This window comes from Pongo abelii, chromosome 9 (genome assembly GCF_028885655.2).
Source record: "Pongo abelii isolate AG06213 chromosome 9, NHGRI_mPonAbe1-v2.0_pri, whole genome shotgun sequence".
Lineage (NCBI taxonomy): Eukaryota > Metazoa > Chordata > Mammalia > Primates > Hominidae > Pongo > Pongo abelii.
Window position 1 is genome coordinate 11,960,921 of NC_071994.2, and position 26,559 is coordinate 11,987,479.

General features: G+C 48.7%; 2 protein-coding genes across 6 annotated transcripts; one reads left to right on the forward strand and one right to left on the reverse strand.

Annotated features, from left to right (window-relative positions):
• Positions 1–2,315: 2,315 nt before the first annotated feature.
• POLR2G (RNA polymerase II subunit G) lies at positions 2,316–7,998 on the reverse strand. Its single transcript, XM_009246228.4, has 8 exons — positions 7,827–7,998; positions 7,583–7,692; positions 6,468–6,627; positions 3,807–3,857; positions 3,635–3,700; positions 3,316–3,387; positions 2,750–2,783; positions 2,316–2,532 (listed from the first exon to the last, which is right to left on the reverse strand). The coding sequence occupies exons 1-8, from the start codon at positions 7,836–7,838 to the stop codon at positions 2,519–2,521; spliced, it is 519 nt and encodes a 172-aa protein (XP_009244503.2). The 5' UTR covers positions 7,839–7,998; the 3' UTR covers positions 2,316–2,518.
• Positions 7,999–11,309: 3,311 nt separating this feature from the next.
• ZBTB3 (zinc finger and BTB domain containing 3) lies at positions 11,310–18,316 on the forward strand. 5 transcript variants are annotated; one of them, XM_054524217.2, is made up of 3 exons: positions 11,310–11,481; positions 14,733–15,288; positions 15,538–18,316. In XM_054524217.2, exons 2-3 carry the CDS (start codon positions 15,190–15,192, stop codon positions 17,155–17,157), a joined length of 1,719 nt encoding a protein of 572 aa, XP_054380192.1. In that variant the 5' UTR covers positions 11,310–11,481; positions 14,733–15,189; the 3' UTR covers positions 17,158–18,316. The 5 variants fall into 5 exon arrangements, with proteins under 5 accessions (XP_054380192.1, XP_002821691.3, XP_024110874.2 ...); XM_002821645.6 differs by having other exon boundaries at positions 11,310–11,477; XM_024255106.3 differs by having other exon boundaries at positions 11,310–11,477; positions 14,733–15,014.
• Positions 18,317–26,559: the final 8,243 nt, after the last annotated feature.

Consider the following 26,559-nt stretch of genomic DNA (forward strand, 5'->3'; position numbering starts at 1 on the left):
GCCAGGCTGGTCTTGAACTCCTGACCTTGTGATCCGCCCGCCTCAGCTTCCCAAAGTGCTGGGATTACAGGCATGAGCCACCATGTCCGGCCAATTTTTTTTTTTTTTTTTTTGAGACAGAGTCCTTGCTCTGTTGCTAAGGCTAGAATGCAGTGGAGCAATCTCAGCTTACTGCAACCTCCACCTCCCCAGTTCAAGTGATTCTTCTGCCTCAGCCTCCTGAGTAGCTGGGATTACAGGCACGCACCACCATACCTGGCTAATGTTCGTATTTTTAGTAGGGACTGGGTTTTGCCATGTTGGCTAGGCTGTTCTCAAAACTCCTGACCTCAAGTGATCCACGCATCTCAGCCTCTCAAAGTGCTGGGATTACAGGCATGAGCCACCACAACAGGCCCAGACTGTTTTTAAAAAGTCACAGCTCACTGGCTGTGTGACCTTAGGCATATTAGTTCACCTGTCTGACCTGTCTCATCAACTATAAAGCGGGATAACGAAATCTACTCCATGGAACTGTTGTGAAGATTCAGAAATGTGTGTAAAGGATTTAACATGTTGCCAAGCACATGATACACTATTAGCCTGTGACCTCTTTAGGAGGCTGTAACTTTCAGAATCCCTTAGTACCAACCTTAAAAGCTCAGAAGAGGTGGGGCGCGGTGGCTCACGCCTGTAATCCCAGCACTTTGGGAGGCCAAGGCGGGCGGATCATCTGAGGTCGGGAGTTCGAGACCAGCCTGATCAACATGGAGAAACCCTGTCTCTACTAAAAATACAAAATTAGTTGGGTGTGGTGGCACATGCCTGTAATCCCAGCTACTTGGGAGGCTGAGGCAGGAGAATCCCTTGAACCCAGGAGGCGGAGGTTTCGATGAGCCAAGATTGTCCCATTGCACTCCAGCCTGGGCAACAGAGTGAGACTCTGTCTCAAAAAAAAAAAAAAAAAAAAAAAAGGCTCAGAAGAGTTCTGGAAATCATCTCCAGGGCATCCCCACCTCTTCCCTTCCCCACTAGAGTGCCAGGCTTTTCTTTTTTTTTTCCTTTGTTTTTTTTAATTAGTGCCAGCCTTTTCGATGCCACACCCTACATCCTCACCAGCACCCACATGCTTAGGATCCATGAGCTGCTTGTCTGTCCCTCAATTTCTTCCTTTCAGGCTTGGTGTTATTCCCCTATTTGAGAACTTGGGAAGAACTCCAGGACTCCAGTGATCCTCCCACCTCAGCCTCCTAAGTATCTGAGACTACAGATACACACCACTGCACTGGCTTTGGGATGCATTATATAATAATTATGATAATTAAAAGTTGAGTGCCCATCATGGACCAGGCTCTATGCCAGCCACTTGAACATATGATGTCTGATACAGCAGCCTCCAAAGAGGGTTTGCTGCCCATTTTATAATGAGGAAACAGAAGGTCATGCAGCTAAGACTCTTTTCTTTTCTTTTTTCTGAGATGAAGTCTTGCTCTGTCGCCCAGGCTGGAGTGCAGTGGAGGGATCTCAGCTCACTGCAACCTCCCCCTCCCGGGTTCAAGCAATTCACCTGCCCTCAGCCCTTATCCTCTCGAGTCCAGCTAAGACTTAAACCAGCTCTGTATCAATCCAAATACCATGCTTTCTTGTTTTCTGCTACAGAGCTCTGTTTCCCAGGGAAGTCAAAGAAAGTTAAAGAAAAAATAATAATAATTGAAATGAGATTTCATAGATTAGTAGACAGGAAATGGACAAGCTGGGAAAGGGCATTCCAAGGTAGACAAATAGTATTGCAGAGGTATAGTGTCAGGGAAAATTGGCATGTTTGTTTAATCCTATAGGCATTTCATACATTTTTATGTTACCCTAACTAGATTCTGAGCCCTTTTACATCTTCAGTTCAGTTTAGTACAGTGATATACTGTTGTTTATATACCCAACTTAGGAAGGGCTGTGTTGAGATCCTACAGTCTGTGTCATTACTAGCCTCTTGTTCATCTCTCCCTGTCTGCTGTCTCCTCTCCCTCCTTTCCCAACTATGCTCTTGCTTACTTTTAAGGGCAGGAGAAGAGCAAACACTCTGGAACTAGATCAGGACTCAGAATGCCACTAATGATGGTATCATTTGCTGGAAGCCAAAGACCCAACATCAGAGCCTTGACTTCAGTGAGGTCACCTTTAAACCTGGACAAATGGGTTAGTCAGCTCCCCTGGGTGGCTGAGGCTAGGAGAGGCATCAGTCTAAGAAAAAGAGGGGCTAGTAAGCAGCCAACTCCACAGCCTCTTTAAAGAGTTATTGTTCCTGCTAAAAAAAAAAAAAAAAAAAGATAACACTTCCATGAGAACCAAGGACTTTTTATACTTAGAACACATACTGAAAAATCAGGAGGCAGTAGCTAAGCTAAAAGAAGCACCAGATGCCTTCTGGGATGAGTTGCCTTCCTTGCCTCCACAACAGCAGCCAGACTGGACCTCTGGACAACATGGTAAGTGTGACAATCACACTTCCTAGAGTAGGACCAAGGGTAGGAGGCCACCAGGCTCAGCTTACAAGCCCTGCGAAACCAGAAAAAGCATATCAGTTAGAACCGGAATTTAGGGTAGCCACAACCATGTACTTCTCATCCCAAGGCACATGTCCTGGATCTTTCAAGCAGGCAGCATGAAAGTTTCTTCTGTCTCTCTGATTTGGGCATTGAATCCTATATTACTCCCCACCCCCACACATCCCTTCTCCAGGCAATAACCCCAGCACCTGTGAGCAGGCACTCACCCAAGTAATCGTCCATCAGGGAGCCAATAGCAAACTGCAGGAAAGATGGTAAAAAGAAAGTGAAGCCAAGATGAGTACAGAACCAACCTCAACCCTGCAGCCCCAGGCCTTCTGCCCATCCATCCCTTCTTCCTGGCAGAAGAGCATAGAACCCCCTGAAACTGTGGGTGGGAAGAAATCGACAGCTCTCAGCCAGGCGCGGTGGCTCACGCCTGTAATCCCAGCACTTTGGGAGGCCGAGGCGGGTGGATCACAAGGTCAGGAGATCGAGACCATCCTGGCTAACACGGTGAAACCTCGTCTCTACTAAAAATATAAAAAATTAGCCGGGCGTGGTGGCGGGCGCCTGTAGTCCCAGCTACTCGGGAGGCTGAGGCAGGAGAATGGTGTGAACCCGGGAGGCGGAGCTTACAGTGAGCCGAGATCACGCCACTGCACTCCAGCCTGGGTGACAGAGCAAGACTCCGTCTCAAAAAAAAAAAAAAAAAAAGAAAAAAGAAAAAAAAAAGAAATCGACAGCTCTCAGCTCAACCTGGTATAGGTAGAGAGGCGGGGAAAAGACTCACAATGTCATTCTTGTCCACACGGGTCCCCACAATCTTTAAGCGGATCTCATCGTCCTGCTGAATCACAATATCCTGAGGAGAGGAGGGAACAGTGTACAGATGCTCCTCAGTTTATGAGAGGTTACATCACAACCACTTCACTGTAAGCCCGGGGACATACTGAATTCACATCACTTTCGCACCATCGTAAAGTCATAAAATCACGAATCAAGCCATGGTAATTCGGGGACCATCTGTACTCAGCCATCCCCAGGCCAATATTCTCCCTCAGGATGGCTGATTCTCTCCTCCTCTCCCTGACTTCTTTCTGTCCACTCACCTCATCCATTGTCTTGTAACATGGTGGGTTGGAATTAGGATCAAACTCCATTTCTGAAGGGATGGACTGGAAGGAAAGTGAGATTAGGTTAGCACTTTAAATGGATGCTTCAATAGATGGTAATGAATGGGTATCTCTCTTCCTCAGGCCCACCCAGTGTGCCCAGACTTACATGTCGAGAGATGAAGCAAGACATGGGCCCAATTTCTGTGAAGAGTCCAACCTAGAAAAAAATGAGTGATCTTACGGCCGTGCTCGGTGGCTTACGCCTGTAATCCCAGCACTTTGGGAGGCCGAGGCAGGTAGATCACGAGGTCAGGAGTTCGAGACCAGCCTGACCAACATGGTGAAACCCCGTCTCTACTAAAAATACAAAAATTAGCCGGGCATGGTGGCGTGCACCTCTAATCCCAGCTACTCAGGAGACTGAGGCAGGAGAATCGTTTGAACTCGGGAGGCGGAGGTTGCAGTGAGCTGAGATCGCACCACTGCACTTCAGCCTGGCAACAGAGCAAGACTCTGTCTCAAAAAAAAAAAACAGAAGAGTGATCTTGCTTTTTCTTTGTCCCCTCAAGTGTTGTGTTTTTGTTTTTTGCTTTTCAAATTTTGAGACAGGGTCTCACTCTGTTGCCCAGGTTGGAAAGCAGTGGTGCGATCACAGCTCACTGTAACTTTGAACTCCTGGGCTCAAGCAATCCTCCCACTTCAGCCTCCCAAGTTGCTGAGACCACAGGTGCACGCCACCATGGTAGGCTAATTTTTAAAAACTTTTTGTAGAGACAGAGTCTTGCTATGTTGCCCAGGCTGTCTCAAACTCCTAGGCTCAAGCAATCTTTCCACTTCTGCCTCCCAAAGCACTGGGATTATAGGTGTGAGCCAGCGCACCCAGCCCTTTTCTTTTTTAAGCTTTCATTTGTATTTATTTATGTATTTACTTTGAGACAGAATCTCGCTCTGTTGTCCACTCTGGAGTGCAGTGATGCAGTCTCAGCTCACTGCAACCTCCACCTCCCAGGTTCAAGTGATTCTCATGCCTCAGCCTCCTGAGTAGCTGGGACTACACGCACATGCCACAATGCCTGGCTAATTTTTGTATTTTTAGTAGAGATGGGGTTTCACCATATTGGCCAGGCTGGTCTTGAACTCCCAACCTCAGGTGATCTGCCCACCTCAGCCTCCCAAAGTGCTGGGATTACAGATGTGAGCCACTGCACCCAGCCTAAGCTTTCATTTTAAAGTATTAAAGAGCTTAGGCCTGGGACGTGTTAGTCCAAGATTTGAACACCTGTTGGCTACATGACATTGGCCAGTACACTTAACTCCTTCTAAGCTTCAGCTTCGGTAAAAAGCACCCACTGGCCGGGCATGGTGGCTCATACCTATAATCCCAGCACTTTGGGTGGCTGAGGCAGGTGGATCACCTGAGGTCGGGAGTTCGAGACCAGCCTGACCAACATGGAGAAACCCCATCTCTACCAAAAATACAAAAATTAGCTGGGCATGGCGGCACATGCCTATAGTCCCAGCTAGCTGGGAGGCTGAGGCAGGAGAATCACTTGAACCCAGAGGCGGAGGTTGCAGTGAGCCAAGATTGTGCCACTGCACTCCAGCCTGGCAACAAAGCTAGACTCCGTCTCAAAAAAAAAAAGAAAAAACCCCCACCTTTTAGAGTCATTGTGAGTCTCTGCACATCACCTGGCCCACAGTAACTACTCAATCAACACAGGCTTTTATTGTTACGACTATTAATACTGACTCCCTTGCCCTCTGAGTCAGGCAGGGCAAGATTACCATACAATTTGAAAGTGCAGGCCAGGCACGGTGGCTCAAGCCTGTAATCCCAGCACTTTGGGAGGCCGAGGTGGGTGGATCACGAGGTCAGGAGATCGAGACCATCCTGGCTAACACGGTGAAACCCCATCTCTACTAAAAATACAAAAAAAAATTAGCCAGGCATGGTGGCTGGCGCCTGTAGTCCCAGCTACTCGGGAGGCTGAGGCAGAATAGCGTGAACCCGGAAGGCAGAGCATGCAGTGAGCCAAGATCGCGCCACTGCACTCCAACCTAGGTGACAGAGTGTGACTCCACCTCAAAAAAAAAAAAAAAAAAAGTGCAACACAAGAAGTAAAGTGACAGCTAGGCGTGGTGGCTCACCTGTAATCCTAGGGCTTTAGGAGGCCAAAGTGGGCAGATTGAGCTCAGGAGTTCGAGACCAGCTGGGCAACATGGAAAAACCCCATCTCTACTAAAAAAATATGGCCGGGCGCGATGGCTCACGCCTGTAATCCCAGCACTTTGGGAGGCCGAGGTGGGTGGATCACAAGGTCAGGAGATCGAGACCATCCCGGCTAACACAGTGAAACCCCGTCTCTACTAAAAATGCAAAAAATTAGCCAGGCGTGGTGGTGGGCGCCTGTAGTCCCAGCTACTTGGGAGGCTGAGGCAGGAGAATGGCGTGAACCCAGAAGGCGGAGCTTGCAGTGAGTGGAGATCGCGCCACTGCACTCCAGCCTGGGCAACAGAGCGAGACTCCGTCTCAAAAAAAAAAAAAAAAAAAAAAATTAGCCGGCCATGGTGGCACGTGCCTTTAGTCCCAACTACTTGGGAGGCCGAGGCAGGAGAATCACTTGAACCTAGGAGGCAGAGGTTGCAGTGAGCCAAGATCGCACCACTGCACTCCAGCCTGGGCGACAGAGCAAAATTGTCTCAAAAAAAAAAAAAAAAAAAGAAGTGAAGTGACTTAGCCAAAGGCACAGAGTTATGAAGTGGAGCCAGAACCCAACCCAGATCTTCCGAGAGACTACCCCACTGCCTCCCCGATGTATGGTCTCACCTTGTTGACCTGAGTGACAACAGCATCCACGACCTCCCCTTTAAAGGGCCGGAAAACAATGGCCTTGTACTTAACTGGATAAAGGACAAAGCCTCGGCCTGGCTGGATCACACCAGCACCAATATTGTCAATGGTGGTGACAGCAATTACAAAGCCATACCTGCAAGGAGGATGAGAAACAGGAAGACATTGTGTGTCCAAGAGCCTCTAAAGACATCTGCAAAAAAAGTCACTGAGCTCTTGGGGGTAGGGTTGGGGAGAGCAAAAGGACAAGTAGATAGCACCTCTGCTCCCAGAGAGCTTAATGACCAAAAGAAGACAGAATAGAGATCAGTATGTATAAGACCGAATGCTGTTCTGGTAATTTCACAATAAATGTCCAAGAAGACTGGAGTCCTTGAGACAACAGATCTCAATCTTCGGGATGCCTGAGAATCATCTTCTTAAAATGCAGATTCTCAGGTGGGCCCCAGAGAGTCTTGATTCTGTAGGGAATAAGCAGGCTCAGGAATCTGCATGTTCCTGCAGGTTTTTCTGATGCTGGAGGCCCAAGTACTCCACTGCCCTGAGCTAGGTCCCAGCTCATTAATATCAAGAGAGGCCCCTCTGTGCAAAGTCCAGAGATGGTCAAGTCCCAGTCTACTTCCTTCCTCCCCCAAACTCTCGATCTGCTTTTTCTGGTCATTCATTCAGAAGATACATAGAGTGAGTGGTCCCTGGGCACAGGGGATAAGAGAAAACCAGCAGAATGACAGAGGGAGAGCAGACACACGAACAATGATTACACTGTGAGCTCCACAAGGGCTGGCCTCATTCTATCTTGTTCCCATTCTACCTTGTTCTGAGCCCAACACGGGTCCTGGCACACACCAAGGGTTTTTAAAATGTTTGAGGAGTAAATGAATGACCAATCTCAGCTGAGAGAAGAAAGTCTTATTGTCCAGCATTGCAGAGGGCGCCCTGGGAACCCAAAGCAGGAAGCAACTGGCTGCCTGAGAGGGCAGAAGGGTCCCCAGAGTGGGTGGCAGAACGAGTAGGAGTTGGGGAGGGGTTGCAGATATAGAGCCCCGTGTGCGCATCGAACGATCTGGCGGCGCGGTGAGCTCGGCACTCACTTCCCTGTGCAGGTCCCCTCCACCTCGGTGAAGAGCTTCTGCTTCACCGTGTTGAGCAAGTTGGGGCCGAAGTAGCGCGGGTGCAACAGGATTTCGTGCTCTAGGGAGATCTGCGGAGAAAAGTGGGATGGCGACCAGGCCAGGCGCTGGGAGGTTATTGGACGACAAGGGGAGCCTCGCGCCGGCGCCTGGCCTTGCTCCTCCTTTCCACCCAGCCCTTGCCGCCACCCTGAGCCCTGCTCACATGATAGAACATCTTCCCAGAGCAGGTAGGCCGGCAGAGTCCACACCTCCGACAGCCCCTGGGAATCCACCGGAAACACAATTAGACGCCGCAACTCCAGTTCCGCGCTTGCTGCGACGAGGAGGGCGGAACTCCACCTCCTCCGCGAGGGCGGAACTCCACCTGCTCCGCGGGTCTGATTGGGCCTCGCCGTCGTGGGCGAGAACCACCAAGCCCCGCCCCTCATCCCCGCCCCCCGGCCATCAAACGGCAACTCTTTTTTTGAGGCGGAGTCTACCGCTGTTGCCCAGGCTGGAGTGCAGTGGCGCGATCTCGGCTCACTGCAACCTCCGCCTCCCGGGTTCAAGTGATTCTCCTGCCTCAGCCTCCCGAGTAGCTGGGATTAAAGGCATGTGCCATCACACCTGACTAATTTTGTATTCTTAGTAGAGATGGGGTTTCTCCATGTTGGTCAGGCTGGTCTCAAACTCCCAACCTCAGGTGATCCACCCACCTCGGCCTCCCAAAGTGTTGGGATTACAGGCGTGAGCCACCGCGCCCGGCCGGCAACTGTCTGAATTGCTTGAACCTGGGAGGCGGCCCGAGATCTTGCCACTGAACTCCACCCTGGGCAACAAGAGCGAAACTCCATCTCAACAGATTAGATAGACAGATTACATAGATAGATAGATAGAGATAGATAGATAGATAGATAGATAGATAGATAGATAGATAGATAGATAGATAAGATAGATAGATACATAGATACATAGATAGATAGATAGATAGATAGATAGATAGATAGATAGATGCTACCACTTACTGCTTTCTTCCTAGATGCCTGGGCAACAAGAGCGAAACTCCATCTCAATAAATAAATTAAATAAATAAATAAATTCTACCACCTACTACTTTCTTCCTAGATGCCAGGCACTGTGCTAAGTGCTTTATATAATTCTCTTCCTTAATTCTCATAATAATCTACAGAAATTGGTGTAGAAATAAAAAAAAAATGTACATGAGCCTTAGCCAAAAGGCCAAGAAGCTACAGAAAATAATGAAATTTAGGCCGGGCGCTGTGGTTTACGCCTGTAATACCAGCACTTTGAGAGGCTGAGGCAGGCAGATCATGAGGTCAGGAGATTGAGACCATCCTGGCTAACATGGCGAAACCCCGTCTCCACTAAAAATATAAAAAATTAGCCGGGCGTGGTGGCACGTGCCCGTAATCCCAGCTACTCAAGAGGCTGAGGCAGGAGAATCGCTTGAACCCGGGAGGCGGAGGTTGCAGTGAGTTGAGATCGCGCCACTGCACTCCAGCCTGGCGACAAAGCAAGACGGAGTCTCAAAGAAAAAAAAAAAATTTAAAAGCTATTGGAATCCCAAAAAACACTTTAAGCCTCGAGAGAGATATGACTGCGAGTCACATATAGTTTACAACTTCTGTTCTCAGATTATAGATTAACTCTTTTTTTTTTTCTTTTTTTTTTTGAGACGGAGTCTTGCTGTGTCGCCCAGGCTGAAGTGGAGGAAATCCATGACTATTTCATCCTCTGTTAAAAAATGTTACATGCGCTGGGCACGGTAGCTCATGCCTGTAATCCTGGCTACTCGGCTACTGGGGAGGCTGGGGCAGGAGAATTGCTTGAACCCGGGAGGCGGAGATTGCAATGAGCCGAGATCACTCCACTGCACTTCAGCCTGGGAGACAGAGCAAGACTCCCTCTCAAAAAAAAGTTACAGGAGAATCATGAGATCAGAAGTTCAAGACCAGCCTGGCCAACATAGTGAAAACCCATCTCTACTAAAAATACAAAAAATTAGCGGGGTGTGGTGGCAGGTGCCTGTAATCTCAGCTACTCTGGAGGCTGAGGCAGAAGAATCTCTTGAACCCGGGAGGCGGAGGTTGCAGTTAGGCAAGATCTAGCCACTGCACTCCAGCCCAGGCAACAGTGCGAAACTCCAAATAAAAAAAAATTGGAAAAAAAAAAGTTACATGTACTCTTCCCAAAAAGAAACATTGTCTATAGCCAACCAAATTGCTATAACTATGTACCAATCTTCCGTGAAAAATGTAATCCTGCTAAAAAGTCATGTGTGCTTGCCTATATAAATGAAATTTTAACTTTCTTACTTCACAACACTGACTCCATTCTTCTGGAGTTGGTGTTTCCAGGTGTTCCATCCTCATACTTCACACTTGAAAAAACTCTAAATTAGGTTCTGACCCGTCGGATTATTTTAGGTTGACACTGATACTATTATTATTCCTACCTTATAAATGAGCCCGAAAAAGATTAAGGGGAGGTATTTGGGTATGAATAGCTGACCTGCTCCAAAGCTTGTGTTCCTTTTTCTTTTTCTTTTTTCTTTTTTTCTTTTTTTTTTTTGAGTTGGAGTCTCACTCTGTCGCCTAGGCTGGAATGCAGTGGTGCAATCTCCGCTCGCTGCAACCTCCGCCTCCCAGGTTCAAGTGGTTCTCCTGCCTCAGCCTCCCAAGTAGCTGGGATTACAGGCGCCCACCACCACGCCCAGCTAATTTTTTTTTTTTTTTTTTTTTTTTTGGTATTTTTAGTAGAGACCGGGTTTCACCATGTTGGCCAGGCTGGTCTCGAACTTCTGACCTTAGGTAATCCATCTGCCTCAGCCTCCCAAAATGCTGGGATTACAGGCCTGAGCCACTGCGCCTGGCCCCACCTTTTTTTTTTCTTGAGAAAGGGTCTCATTCTGTCACCCAGGCTGCCAGGCTGGAGTGCGCATTGCATTCCCCAGCTACAGGTCACCATGCGCGGCTAATTTTTTATTTTTTGCAGAGATGTGGGTCTTACTCTGTTGACCAGGCTAGTCTTGAACTTCTGGCCTCAAGTGATCCTCTTGCGTTGGTCTCCCAAACTGTTGGGATTACAAGTGTGAGCCCTCACACCTGGGAAAGTCGCATTCTTCACTACTGTAAACTCTACTGTCTGAGGCTGAAACTTTGGATAAAAAAGACACCAAAGCAATGACAAGGATTGTTGTGTCTGCTCCTCAAAGTGTGTGCATGTAGACTGAAAGCTCAGAACAGCAATTCTGAAATTGTGGTCCCCAAAAGAAACTTTCAGGGGATTGGTGAAGTGCTCTTCTAGTTACATGTCTGTGTGAGACCAAATTTTCTTCCTGTATTTCAATCAAAACAATATATCCTAATAGCTAATAGAAGCCAATGTGAAAATCGAGCTGTCTCCTATCGAAACAGTGTGATATTGTGAAATATACATTTCTTTGACCGTATTTCCTGGCATACAACTCCTAAATCTCTAAAGTGATTTTTTTGGTATGCTAATGTTAACTGATGGCTGGCAGGCCCCAGGTAGCTTCCGGATGGGGGCTGGTCACCATAAAGAGCAGGGCATGATTGGAAGGTTGGGGTTTTCAGCCCACCCCCAACTTCTGGAGAGTGGAGTTGATCACCAATGGCCAATGGTTTCAGCAGTCATGCTTACATAATGAAGCATCCACAAAAGTCCAAAAGGACTGGGTTCAGAGATTCCACATAGCTGAACACCTGGAGGTTCCTGGAAGGTGGCACACTGGAAGAGGGCTCAGAAGCTCCACATCCCTTCCCCAATACCTCACCCTAGGCACCTCTTCATCTGCATCCTTTGAAATAGCCTCTATAATAAACCAGTAAACGTAAGTAAGTGTTTCCCTGATTTCTATGAGCCACCCTAGTAAGTTAACCAAGCCCAGGTGGAGTTGTGGGGGCCTAGATTTACAGTTGGTCAGTCAGAGGCACACAGGGAAAACAGCCTGGGGCTTTTGACTGGCATCAGAAGTCAGGGGCCATGTCTGGTAAACAATAGTTTGATTTAAAAAAAAAAAAAAGGAAGGGAGGGAGGGAGGCAAGGGAGAGAGACAAGAGAGAGAAAGAAGAAAAGAAAAAGGGGAAAAGAAAGAGAGAGAAAAGAAAGAGAGAGACAGAAAGAAAGAAAGAGAAAGAAAGGAAAAGAAAAGAGAAAAGAAAAGGAAGGAAAATAAAAGAAATAAAAGAAAAAAGGAGAGAAAAGAAACTAGTACTGGGGGGCCGGTGGGGACGGCGGTCTTCGGATCTGCGCCCTAAACCTTTGAGATCTGAGGTTATCTCCAGGTAGACAGTGTTGGCATTAAACAAGAGGACACTCAGCTGGAATCGCTTGCTTGTGGACTGGGGAAAAAACCAACACATTTGGTCACACAGAAGCCTTCTTTGTTGATTGTTGTGGTGGTGTGAGAGGAGAGAAAAACGGTGTCTCCCCGCAACCCCTCTGTAAAACAATGCCATTATTCTCATGACATATTTATTGATTTTGGTAAAGAGTTATTTTTCCATCTCTATTTAAAAAAAAATACATATATATATATATATGCTGGGGGCGGTGGCTGACGCCTGTAATCCCAACACTTTGGGAGGCCGAGACGGGTGGATCACCTGAGGTTGGGAGTTTGAGACCAGCCTGACCAACATGGAGAAACCTCGTCTCTACTAGAAATACAAAATTAGCCGGGTGTGGTGGTGCATGCCTGTAGTCCCAGCACTTTGGGAGGCAGAGGCGGGCGGATCACAAGGTCAGGAGATCGAGACCATCTGGCTAACACAGTGAAACCCCGTCTCTACCGAAAATACAAAAAATTAGCTGGGCGTGGTGGCCGGAGCCTGTAGTCCCAGCTACTCGGGAGGCTGAAGCAGGAGAATGGCATGAACCCAGGAGGCGGAGCTTGCAGTGAGCCGAGTTCATGCCACTGCACTCCAGCCTGGGCGACAGAGGGAGACACTGTCTCAAAACAAACAAAACAAACAAACAAACAAATATAAATATATATGAGGCCAGGCAAGGTGGCTCATGCCTGTAATCACAACACTTTGGGAGGCCAAAGTGGGTGGATCACCTGAGGGGCCAGAACTGCAATAAGACAAGATCACCCCACTGCACTCCAGCCTGGGCAACAGAGCAAGATGCAAAAAAAGAAAAAAAAAAGAAAATTAAATTAAAAAGGTCAGGCTTGGTGGCTGACACCTGTAATCTCAGCATTTTGGGAAGCCAAGCTGGGAGGATCACGTGAGCCCAGGAGTTCAAGACCAGCCTGGGCAACACAGAGAGTCCCCCGTCTCTATTTACAACATATACATATATATACATTTATATATATTTATATATTTATATTTATATATGTATATATAAAAACATATATATATATATTTTGAGACGGATTCTCCTGCCTCAGCCTCGCAAGTAGCTGGGATTATAGGTGCCAAGCTAATTTTTATATTTTTATTATTATTATTTATTTATTCTTTATTTTTTGAGATGGAATTTTGCTCTTCTTGCCCAGGCTGGAGTGCAATGGCACGATCTCGGCTCACTACAACCTCCGCCCCCCAAGTTCAAGTGATTCTCCTGCCTCAGCCTCCCAAGTAGCTGAGATTACAGACATGCGCCACCACACCCTGCTAATTTTTGTACTTTTCATAGAGACAGGGTTTCTCCATGTTGGTCAGGCTGGTCTCGAACTCTCGACCTCAGGTGATCCACCCGCCTCGGACTCCCAAAGTGCTGGGATTACAGGTGTGAGCCACTGTGCCTGGCCCATTTCTTAGTTTTAATTCCTATACAGTAAATACTGTATGGCTTGTAAGAATGAACACAGTCTTGAAGAGGCCTGATCTCAAGCTAAGGCCAACATATCCTGAATGTATGTAGCACAAGTTTGTTGTATAGATGAACTCTCCCTAATTCTGGTTAGGTCTGATTGGAGGGCCTGACTGCAGAATAAAGTAGAGATGCTTAGGGTGGTGGGTGAAGGAGTGAGGATTAGGGCACCGAGTTTACTCCGCTAGTAACACTACCTGGGTCAGACGGGGCAGTTATCAGTGACTCCCAACTTATAGACTTTTCCTCTGGGTGTGTAGGGACTCTCAAAGATTTCTTGAGAAGCAGACACGGTTTTTGCTTCTTCTCTCCTGTCCTGGGACATTTTATGGCCCTGACCCCATTCTTACCCTTCCTACCAGCACCTGCCCAGCACGCTCTGGAAACAAAGAACACTCTATCCTGTCAACTGTAAATTGACTGTAGAGTCCAGGCTAGGGACACCACGACATCATACCTGTAGCTGCTAGTTCTTTCACGCCATCACTGAGCCGGGAGCCCCGGAAACTTAGCTTGGAGGAGTGGAGCAGTAGGGCATCTTAAAATTTTTTTTTTTTTTTTTGAGATGGAGTTTTGCTCTGTCTCCCAGGCTGGAGTGCAGTGGCGCTATCTTGGCTCACTGCAACCTCTGCCTCCTGGGTTCAAGAGATTCTCCTGCCTCAGCCTCCGGAGTAGCTGGGATTTCAGGCACGCGCCACCATGCCCAGCTGATTTTTGTATTTTTAGTAGAGATGGGGTTTCACTATGTTGGCCAGGCTGCTCTTGAACTCCTGACCTCAAGTGATCTACCCGTCTCAGCCTCCCAAATTGCTGGGATTAAAGGCGTGAGCCACCGAACCCGGCAAATCTTAGAATTTTTGAGAGGAAGGGACCTTCAAGAGACAAACGCAGTTCAGGGACGTGTAGCTATTGCCCACAGTCACCTGTTGGTTCTTTTTTTTTGGGGGGGTGGGGAGACAGGGTCTTGCTCTGTCGCCCAGGCTGGAGTGCAGTGGCACGATCCTGACTCACTGCAACCTCCGCCTCCCGGGTTCAAGTGATTCTCCTGCCTCAGCCTCCCCACTAGCTGGGACTACAGGCGCGCGCCCCCACGACCTGCTAATTTTTGTATTTTTAGTACAGACGGGGTTACAGCATGTTGGCCAGGCTGGTATCGAACTCCTGACCCCAAGTGATCCGCCCTCCTCGGCCTCCCAGAGTCCTGGGATTACAGGCGTGAAGCACTGCTCCTGGCCTAGTTGGTTCTCTTTTTCCCTGTCAGCCTGTAGCGGGAGTGGCGCGCTGTCAGCTCGGGTCCGACACTGCAGGGTTCCAGACCTCCGGCCTCGCCAGGAGAGCGCCGCGTTCAGCGACTCGGAGCCGGGTACCTCCTGCCTGCTGGATTAGCTAGAAGGAGAAGCTCAGCCAATCCTGAGGGCTCGGAGGCAAGGAAGGCGGGACGAGGAGGAAAAGTTGAGGACAGGAGCGCCACCCAATCCAGCGCCTGACTGTAAAAGCGATGGCGGCGAGCACCCAATTGCAGACGGCAGTTAGAGGGAGGATGGTTAGTGGAGAGCGGACCAATCCGTGACAGGGGAGGGCAATCTTAAGCCAATTAAAGCTGAGAAGGTGGGAAGGGGCGGAGCTCGCCCTGTGGCTGCTCGGTGGTGGGAGAGGGATCAGCTTTCTCTGCTAGTTCCCACCCTGGGAGTCCTTAGCTCCTGGAATGCGTGAGGGAGATGCTTAGGGATTTCCCGAAGTGGGGCGTAGAGGCATCGCCTGGCAAGGCCTGGGAGCGAAAAAGATCTCTACTTCGTGGAGCCGTTGGACGCTACCGGGTGGGCATCAAGGAAGCGGAGGGCGGCTAAGGGGCGGGACTTCCGGGGGCAGGGCTTATCGGGCGGGGGGTGGGGCCTGTTCTAAGGTTAGGCCGAGGTGGGCGGAGCTAATGGGAGAGCTTTGGGTGTGACCTAGGAGAAAGAAGGGCAGTAACTTAAGCGATTGTTTTGGAGTGGAAAGTGATAGTTAAGGGCTGATAAGGTTGCTGGGGAGGTTACCTGTCTTAACTCACTGTCCTTTTTTCTCAGGGAGCCACTGGTGGGGACCTTTTTTGGGCCCCCTTTCCTTCGTGGGGTACCATGGAGTTCCCAGAACACAGTCAGCAGCTGCTGCAGAGCCTCCGGGAGCAGCGGTCCCAGGGTTTCCTTTGTGACTGCACCGTGATGGTGGGTAGTACCCAGTTCTTGGCCCATCGGGCTGTGCTGGCCTCCTGCAGCCCATTCTTCCAGCTTTTCTACAAGGAGCGGGAATTGGACAAGAGGGATCTGGTGTGTATTCACAATGAAATTGTCACAGCCCCAGCCTTTGGGCTGCTTCTGGACTTTATGTATGCTGGCCAGCTGACCCTGAGAGGGGATACACCTGTGGAGGATGTGCTGGCAGCTGCCAGCTACTTGCACATGAATGACATCGTCAAGGTGTGTAAGCGGCGGCTTCAAGCCCGGGCCCTGGCAGAGGCAGACAGTACCAAGAAGGAGGAGGAAACCAACTCACAGCCTCCTAGTTTGGAGTTTTTGTCTAGTACTTCCCGTGGCCCCCAGCCTTCCTTGGCATCTGCTGAGACATCAGGCCATTGGGGCAAAGGGGAATGGAAAGGCTCTGCTGCTCCCTCACCTACTGTCCGTCCTCCAGATGAGCCACCAATGTCTAGTGGGGCTGACACTACACAGCCTGGCATGGAGGTTGACGCACCACATCTGCGGGCACCTCATCCACCAGTGGCTGATGTCTCTCTTGCCAGCCCTAGTAGCTCCACTGAGACCATTCCTGCAAACTACTTCTCTTCTGGCATCCCAGCAGTTTCATTGGAGCCACTGCCATCTCTTGATGTGGGTCCTGAGAGTCTGAGGGTGGTGGAACCAAAGGATCCTGGAGGACCACTGCAAGGCTTCTATCCCCCAGCCTCAGCCCCAGCGTCAGCCCCAGCCCCTGTCTCAGCTCCAGTTCCATCCCAGGCTCCAGCCCCAGCTGAAGCTGAGCTGGTCCAGGTGAAAGTTGAAGCTATTGTGATCTCTGATGAAGAGACTGATGTGTCAGATGAACAGCCTCAGGGTCCTGAGAGAGCGTTCCCATCTGGAGGAGCAGTGTATGGGGGACAGCCCTCCCAGCCAGAGGCTTTTGAAGACCCAGGGGCAGCAGGACTGGAGGAGGTGGGGCCAAGTGACCACTTCCTGCCAACAGACCCTCATCTACCCTACCATCTGCTGCCAGGTGCAGGGCAGTATCATCGAGGACTGGTGACTTCACCTCTGCCTGCACCCGCATCCCTGCATGAGCCACTTTACCTGTCTTCTGAGTATGAAGCAGCTCCAGGAAGCTTTGGGGTTTTTACTGAGGATGTTCCCACCTGCAAGACATGTGGGAAGACCTTCTCATGCTCTTACACACTACGGCGACATGCCACGGTGCACACACGTGAGCGACCCTACGAGTGCCGCTACTGCCTGCGGAGCTACACGCAGTCAGGGGACCTCTACCGCCACATCCGCAAGGCTCACAACGAGGACCTGGCCAAACGCAGCAAACCAGATCCAGAAGTGGGACCCCTTCTAGGGGTGCAGCCTCTCCCTGGCTCCCCAACAGCAGACAGACAGATCAGCAGTGGTGGAGGGCCACCCAAAGATTTTGTACTTGGCCCTAAAAACTAACATCTAAGGGAGCATAAGCTGATGCTAGGCTGCTCTTACCATCCTTAGATGGCAGCTCAGAAGGTTGGTGGCATCTTATCACCCCTGCTGGGTGACAAGAATAAAGGTTCTGCCCAGGCTGAAAGTTCCTACCCTTTTCTTTTTTTTTTTTAATTTTTTATTTTTTTGAGACAGAGTCTCACTCTGTCACCCGGGCTGGAGTGCAGTGGCGCGATCTTGGCTCACTGCAAGCTCAGCCTCCCGGGTTCACGCCATTCTCCTGCCTCAGCCTCCTGAGTAGCTGGGACTACAGCACCTATCACCATGCCCGGCTAATTTTTTTGATTTTTAGTAGAGACGGGATTTCACCGTGTTAGCCAGGATGGTCTCGATCTCCTGACAGATCTCCTGACCTCGTGATCTGCCCGCCTCAGCCTCCCGCAGTGCTGGGATTACAGGCATGAACCACCGCGCCCAGCCGCCTTTTTTTTTTTTTTTTTTTTTTTTTTGAGAGAGTCTTGCTCTGTCACTGAGGCTGGAGTGCAGTGGCACAATTTCAGCTCACTGCAACCTCTGCCTCCCAGGTTCAAGTGATTCTCTTTTTTTTTTTTTTTTTTGAGATGGAGTCTTGCTCTGTCCCCCAGGCTGGAGTGCAGTGGCACGATCTTGGCCTACCACACCTGGCTAATTTTTTGTACTTTTTAGTAGAGACGGGGTTTCACCGTGTTAGCCAGGATGGTCTCGATCTCCTGACCTCGTGATCCACCCGCCTCGGACTCCCAAAGTGCTGGGATTACAGGCTTGAGCCACCGCGCCAGGTCTCAAGCCATTCTCTTAACTCAGCCTCTTGAGTAGCTGGGATTATAGGAACACGCCACCATGCCCAGCTAATTCTTGTATTTTTAGTAGAGACAGGGTTTCACCATGTTGGCCAGGCTGGTCTCAAACTCCTGACCCCAGGTGATCCGCCCACCTTGGCCTTCCAAAGTGCTGGGATTAAAGGCATGAGCCACCATGCTCAGCCTCCTACCCTTTTCTTTGCCCAGCCAGATAAGCAGGACTTTATGGGGCAAAGCATATGTCAGCTCTCTCCAAGGGCACTGGGAATTTTCCTGAGGTGTAATCGCTTCTCACTGTATGTTCTGGAACATAAAGCTAGCAATGAAAGTATTTCTTTGAACTGGTGTTGGCTGGTTTCTTCTAAAACCCTGCATGCTTTCATACCTCTCCTTCAGTTTTTTTTTTTTTTTTTTTTGAGATGGAGTCTCTCTATGTCGCCCAGGCTGGAGTGCAGTGGCGCAATCTCGGCTCACTGCCAGCTCCGCCTCCCTGGTTCACACCATTCTCCTGCCTCAGCCTCCCTAGTAGCTGGGGCTACAGGCGCCCGCCACCACGCCCGGCTAATTTTTTGTATTTTTAGTAGAGACAGGGTTTCACCATGTTAGCCAGGATGGTCTCGATCTCCTGACCTCGTGATCCGCCCACCTCTGCCTCCCAAAGTGCTGAGATCACAGGCGAGAGCCACGGCTCTCCTTCAGTTCTTTTTGGAATGTCACATCTGTACTTGGGGTAGGGGTGGGGGTCAGATTGCTCATGAGGAAAAAAGTGGGACAGGCAGAGGGCGATGTAGCCTTAGGAAAAGTGTACAAATTAAGGAAGCTTATACAATTATGATTTATTATTGCAGTTGAGCTCGTCTTCTGGGCTATATCAGACATTTCGTATAAATACTCATTTAATCCTCAACAATGTTAGGAGGTATGAAGTCCACTTCCTGTTTTGTTTGTTGTTCATAAACAAACCTGAGACTTAGAAATCAAAGTTAACTTGTTCAGGGTCACAGACGCTAGTTAAGGGGCAAGCCAGCATTTGAACTTGGCTTGCCACTGCAAACACCCTGCCTGCTATACTGGTTAAAAACATTGTTTCGTCCAGGTGCGGTGGCTCATGCCTGTAATACCAACACTGTGGGAGGCCGAGGGGACCAGCCTGCCCAACATGGTGAAACCCCATCTCTACTAAAAACACACAAAAAAATTGTCTAGCTACGGTGGTTCACACCTGTAATTACAGCACTTTGGGAGGCCGATGCGGGCGGATCACTTGAGGTCAGGAGTTCAAGACCAGACTGGCCAACATGGTGAAACCCTATCTCTACTAAAACTACAAAAATTAGCCAGGAGTGGTGGTGGGTGCCTGTAATCCCAGCTACCTGGGAGGCTGAGGCAGAATCATTTGAACCCAGGAGGTAGAGGTTGCAGTGAGCTGAGATCACGCCACTACACTTCAGCCTGGGCGACAAGACTGAAACTCCACCTCAAAAAAAAAAAAAGAAAAATTATCCAGGCTTGGTGGTGGGTGCCTGTAATCCCAGCTACTCAGGAGGTTGAGGCAGGAGAATTGCTTGAACCCGGGAGGCGGAGGCTGCAGTGAGACGAGATCGCGTCATTGCATTCCAGCCTGGGCAACAAGAGTGAGACTGTCTCAAAAAAAAAAAAAAAAAAAAACATTGAAGGGCTGTTGGGGTGGCTCATGCCTGTTCTCCCAGCACTTTGGGAGACTGAGGTGAGGGATCGCTTGTGGCTAGGAGTTACAGATTAGCCTGGGCAACATAGTGAGGCCTCCCGTCACTATAAAATAATAATAATAGTGAAAAGTTGAACGTAGTTGACCAAGAACTATAAGTTGTTTTCTTTTTCTGTCCTTTTGTGTATTTGGCTTTGTTCCCTTGTTACCTCTGCTTTCCCCACTGAAAGACCTTTTGTTGATAGAACAGGTACTGTATTGATGATTTGAAATTTTTGCCTACAAGTTGTAGATATGAATTGAGTTCTCTGAAGATGAGAAACTGAAAGGCAGGAAACACTAAGGCCCATAGTGGCTGATTAGTGGCGGGAGGTTGAGGGTCTGAGGTGCTGTGGCAATGATGGGTGCTTGCAAAACCTAAAGCAAGAAACTCAGGATGAGAGGATCTTACAGTTCATGTTGTCTGACTCCCTCACTTGAAAAGTGTGACGACAACACTCTAGGGACGTTTAGGTTACTCACCTAAGGTCACGCAGGTGGTTACTGACAGTGGCGATAGCAAAGAAATGGGAGTTTGGGGTGTCATCATGGGATAGGGGCAAAAAAGAGCTCTAGGAATGTGTGAGGAGTCTGGCCCTGCCTGTGCTGTAGGAGGGCCTAGAGGTTTGCCTACAAACTTTTTCTTGGTACATAAGGACATGAGTGCAAATAAAGCAGGAAGGAAAACAGAAATAGGCTGGGTGCGGTGGCTCACGCCTGTAATCCCAGCACTCTGGGAGGCCGAGGCGGGCGGATCACGAGGTCAGGAGTTGGAGACCAGCCTGGCCAACATAGTGAAACCCCATCTCCACTAAAAATACAAAAAATTAGCTGGGCGTGGTGGCGGGCGCCTGTAATCCCAGCTACTCGGGAGGCTGAGGCAGGAGAATTTCTTGAACCTGGGAGGTGGAGGTTGCAGTGAGCCAAGATCACGCCATTGCACTCCAACCCCAGGTGACAGTGCGAGACTCCATCTCAAAAAAAAAAAAGGAAAAGGGGGAAAATGACAAGTAAATATTCTGAATTTTCTTTCTCTCTTTTTGAGTCTGTGTCATATTCAGCACTGTGAACCCTTACCAGCAAGTGACTATTTTTGAGTTACAGGAAGGACAGAAAGGTGAGCAGCCATGTGGCTAAAGAAAGCTCCTTAACTAGGACATATGGGAAGCAAAAGATGGTTAACATTTTTCTGCTGAGTGAATTCCACATTCTTTCACATTCTTTGTGTTGAAATAACCTTCTAGCTTATCTTTCAAATGCTTCCTAATTTTATTTATGCAAGTACATTACTGCTTTAATTCCTTGATGAAACAAGGCAAGATATAAATAAATACAATAAAAGCTATTCTAGCTGGGTAGAACACCTTTTCAAAAGTCTTCCCTAGAGTAAATATCAAATCAAAATGCCTTTATGAATCAGTTGCCCTTAAAAGGGTGGATTTTATGGTCTGTATATCTCAATTTCAACAGAAACACAAAGCAGAAAAAAAAAAACAAAAACTGGTTGTCCCAGAACATCAGTTCTTAAAATCAAGGCATAATAAATGGTCTACATGTGTAGACAATTTTGATGTAGATAATCTCTCCAGACAGTCTGGGGAACACAGGAACCATTGTATTGATCACATGTACTACTTAGCTAAAGAGGTTCTGTTCCTGGTGAGATTCTCCTGAGAAGCAAGCATTTGCTTTCAATATCCAGCATAAAGGGCATGCTTTCTTGCAGGTGGCAGTCAGCAATTTGCAATATTTTTATTTATTTATTTATTTTATTTTATTTTATTTTTTTGAGACAAGGTCTCCCTGTTTCCGAGGCTGGAGTGCAGTGGTACTATCACGACTCACTGCAGCCTCAACCCCTCTAGCTCCCAAGCAGCTGGAACTACAGGCGTGCACTACCACACACGGCTAATTTTTGTATCTTTTGAGATGACGACGTTTTGCCCTGTTGCTCAGGCTGGTCTCAAACTCCTGGGCTCAAGCGATCCACCTGCCTTGGCCTCCCAAAGTGCTGGGATTTCAGGCATGAGCCATCATGCCCAGCCTGCAAGATATGTAAAGCAGTAGCTATCACAGTTACAGCCACTGTGGCCTCATTATTATTATTTTTTGACGGAATTTCGCTCTTGTTGCCCAGGCCAGAGTGCAATGGCATGATCTTGGCTCAGCGCAATCTTGGCTCACTGCAACCTCCGCCTCCTGGGTTCAAGCGATTCTCCTGCCTCAGCCTCCCTAGTAGCTGGAATTACAGGCTGCGCCACCACACCTGGTTAATTTTTTTGTATTTTTAGTAGAGACGGGGTTTCTCCATGTTGGTCAGGCTGGTCTGGAACTCCCGACCTCAGATCCGTCCCGCCTCAGCCTCCCAAAGTGCTGGCATTATAGGCGTGAGCCACCACACCCGGCCTCATTTTATTTATTATTTTTTTTTAGTTTTTTAGTTTGATTTTTTTTTTTAGACACCCAGGCTGGAGTGTCACCCAGGCTGGAGTGCAGTGATGGCTGGGATTACAGGCATAAGCTACCATACCCAGCCTGTGGCCTCAGTTTATCTGCTGAATGGTAGGAACAGTTTATGACAATTTGTAGAGATGTGATCAGTAATTCTTTCTCATTTCCACTGGTCTTAATGCTCCCATTCATGGATTCAAGGAACCATAGGCTCCTGGGGATCAGCTCATCTAATTTCTAGTCTAACACTGAATCCTCCTTTTGCCAGTTGTTATCAAACCCCCACTTGAGGCCGGGAATGGCACCTCACGCCTGGAATTCCAGCACTCTGGGAGGCAGAGGTGGGCAGATTATTGGGAGATCAGGAGTTCAAGACCAGCCTGGCCAAGATGGTGAAACCCTGTCTCTACTAAAAATACAAAAATTAGGCAGGCGTGGTGGCGTGCACACACCTGTGGTCCCAGCTACTTGCTTAGAGGCCAAGGCAGGAGAATTGCTTGAACCTGGGAGGCAGAGGTTGTAGCGAGCCAAGATCGCACCACTGCATTCCAGCCTAGGGAACAGAGTGAAACTCCATCTCAAAAAAAATTTTTTTAAATAAAAAAAAAACAGGCCGGGCACGGTGGCTCACACCTGTAATCCCAGCACTTTGGGAGGCTGAGGCTGGTGGATCACAAGGTCAGGAGTTCAAGACCAGCCTGGCCAAGATGGCGAAACCTCATCTCTACTAAAAATACAAAAATTAGCCGGGAGTGCTGGCGGGCACCTGTAATCCTAGCTACTCAGGAGGCTGGGGCAGGAGAATCACTTGAACCTGCGAGGTGGAGGTTGCAGTGAGCTGAGATCGTGCCACCGTACTCAAGCCTGGGCTACAGAGTGAGACTCTGTCTTAAAAAAAAAAAAAAAAACCTCGGCCGGGCACGGTGGCTCACGCCTGTAATCCCAGCACTTTGGGAGGCCGAGGCAGGCGGATCACGAAGTCAGGAGATCGAGACCATCCTGGCTAACACGGTGAAACCCTGTCTCTACAAAAAATGCAAAAAGTTAGCCAGGCGTGGTGGTGGGAGCCTGTAGTCCCAGCTACTTGGCAGGCTGAGGCAGGAGAATGGCGTGAACCTGGGAGGCAGAGCTTGCAGTGAGCCAAGATCGCGCCATTGCACTCTGGCCTAGATGACAGAGACTCCGACTCAAAAAAAAAAAAAAAAAAACCCCAAAAAACTCTTTCCCAAAGGAAACCTATTGTTGGTGTCCTAGTTGTTGGATTTCCTTAGACTGAGCCAAAATCTGTCTCCCTTTATAGGAGTATGGACCAGGCCCCAGCCTATTAAGTTTCATACTGAGAATGTGTGCTTGTGAGCTATAAACTGACTTAGTTTTCTTTTTTCTTTCTTTTTTTTTTTTTTTTTGAGACGGAGTCTTGCGCTGTAGCCCAGGCTGGAGTGCAGGGGCACGATCTCGGCTCACTGTAAGCTCCACCTCCCAAGTTCACGCCATTCTCCTGCCTCAGCTTCCCGAGTAGCTGGGATTACAGGCGTGTGCCACCACGCCTGGCTAATTTTTTGTATTTTTTGTAGAGATGGGGTTTCACCATGTTAGCCAGGATGGTCTCGATCTCCTGACCTCGTGTTCTGCCCGCCTCGGCCTCCCAAAGTGCTAGGATTACAGGCGTGAGCCACCGCACCCGGCCACTTATTTTAGTTTTTCGAGATGGGGTCTATGTTGCCCAGGGTGCTCTTGAACTCCTAGGCGCAAGTGATTCTCCCACTTCAGACTCCTGAGTTTTTTTGTGTATTGGGTCAAGTGATATGAAGTGCTGTACAGTGCCCTCTGCAATTTCATCAGCAAGCAATTTCAGCAGACTAAATACTATTATCACACTCAAGAAAATTGACAATAATTCTTTTTTTTTTTTTTTTGAAACAGAGTCTCACTCTGTTGGCCAGGCTGGAGTCAGTGGCGCGATTCTGGCTCACTGCAAGCTCCGCCTCCCGGGTTCACACCATTCTCCTGCCTCAGCCTCCCGAGTAGCTGGAACTACAGGCGCCCGCCACCACGCCTGGCTAATTTCTTATGTATTTTTAGTAGAAATGGGGTTTCACTGTGTTAGCCAGGACGGTCTCGATCTTCTGACCTCGTGATCCACCCGCCTTGACCTCCCAAAGTGCTGGGATTACAGGCGTGAGCCAACGTGCCCGGCCTTTGTTTTTTTTTTGAGATAAGAGTTTTGCTCTTGCCCAGGCTGGAGCGCAGTTGCGCCATCTCGGCTCACTGCAACCTCCACCTCCTGGGTTCAAGCGATTCTCCTGCCTCAGTCTCCTGAGTAGCTGGAATTACAGGCATCCGCCAACACATCCTGCTAATTCTGTATTTTCAGTAGAGTCGGGGTTACACCGTGTTAGCCAGGATGGTTTTGATCTCTTGACCGCAGAATCTGCCTGCCTTGGCCTCCCAAAGTGCTGGGATTACTGGCATGAGCCACCGCACCCGGCTCCGACAATAATTTTTTTTTTTTTTTTTTGAGATGGAGTCTCGCTCTGCTGCCTAGGCTGGAGTGCAGTGGTGCGGTCTCGGCTCACTGCAAGCTCTGCCTCCTGGGTTCACGCCATTCTCCTGCCTCAGCCTCCCAAGTAGCTGGGACTACAGGCGCCCGCCACCGCACCCGGCTAATTTTTCTTTTTGTATTTTTAGTACAGACGGGGTTTCACTGTGGTCTTCGATCCCCTGACCTTGTGATCAGCCCGCCTCGGCCTCCCAAAGTGCTGGGATTACAGGTGTGAGCCACGCGCCCGGCCCCAACAATAATTCTTAATCAAGTTTCTCTTTTTCCCAATGAGAATCCAAAGCAGTGTCATGCATTTATTTGATTGATGTCTCTTAACTGTCTTTTTCTTTTTGAGACAGGATCTCACTCTGTTGCCCAGGCTTCAGTGCAGTGGCACAATTTTAGCTCACTGCAACCTCAACCTTTTGGGCTCAAGTGATCCTCCCACCTTAGCCTCTTGAATATCTGGGATTACAGGCATGCACCCTAGTCCCAGCTAATTTTTCTATCTTTTGTAGATAGAGGGTTTTGCCATGTTGCCCACATTGGTCTCAAACTCCTGGGCTCAAAAGATCTGCCCCCTTCAGCCTCCCAAAGTTCTCGGATCATTGGCTTGCGCCACTGAACCTGGCCTTAAGTTTTACTAGGTTTCCCTTCCCTTTTTCCTTGCAATTTATTTGTTGAAGAAGCTGGGGTTGTTTTACGGTTTAAGGGTCTGGAGTTTGCTGCTTACATCCCCATAGTTTCATTTAACATATTCCTCTGTCCAAAGGTTCCTTTAAAAATTTTTATTTAGGGCCAGGCGAGGTGCTTCAAGCTGTAATCCCAGCTACTCAAGAGGTTGATGCAGGAGGATCCCTTGAGCCCAGGAGTTCAAGGCTATGATCACACCACTGCACTCCAGTCTGGGCTACAGAGCAAGACCCTGTCTCTAAAAAAAAAAAAAAAAAAAAAAAAAATAGGCCGGGAGTGGTGGCTCACGCCTGTAATCCCAGCACTTTGGGAGGCTGAGGTGGGCAGATCACGAGGTCAAGAGATCCAGACTATCCTGGCCAAGATGGTGAAACCCCATCTCTACTAAAGACAAAAATTAGCTGGGCATGGTGGTGGGTGCCTATAGTCCCAGCTACTTGGGAGGCTGACACAGGAGAATCGCTTGAACCCAGGAGGCAGAGGTTGCAGTGAGCCAAGATCGTACCACTGCACTCTAGCCTGGCAACAGAGTGCGACTCCGTCTCAAAAAAAAAAAATACACTGGGCTCCGTGGCTCACGCCTATAATCCCAGCAATTTAGGAGGCCGAGGTGGGTGGATCACCTGAGGTCAGGAGTTTGAAACCAGCCTGACCAACATGGTGAAACCCCGTATCTACTAAAAATACAAAAAAAATTTAGCCAGGCATGGTGGCGCATGCCTGTAATCCCAGCTACTTGGAATGCTGAGGCAGAATTGCTTGAACTTGGGATGTGGAAGTTGCAGTGAGCCAAGATTGTGCCACTGCACTCCAGCCTGGGTGACAGAGCCAGACTGTCAAAAAAAAATAATAATTTTATATATATATATATATATATTTCTACACACATCCATATATATTAATTAGTACAGGTAGTGAGTGGTTTTGGCAACATTGTGAAGGTGGTGGGTATGAGTTTGGGAAACACTGTCCCTCATGTGCCAAGGTGTATAATCCTTCACATTCACCATGAATGCTTTTTCTTCATTCAAAATCTTCAAATCCTCTGTGGAAACAAGGACTGATAAAGTGTGCAGCCTCTCCTTCCACAAACTTCGGAATACAGAGATTGAGGCACTCTCTGGCTGGTTCCCTCAGGACCTTGAGGACGTCCTCAAGACCTGCCTCAGACT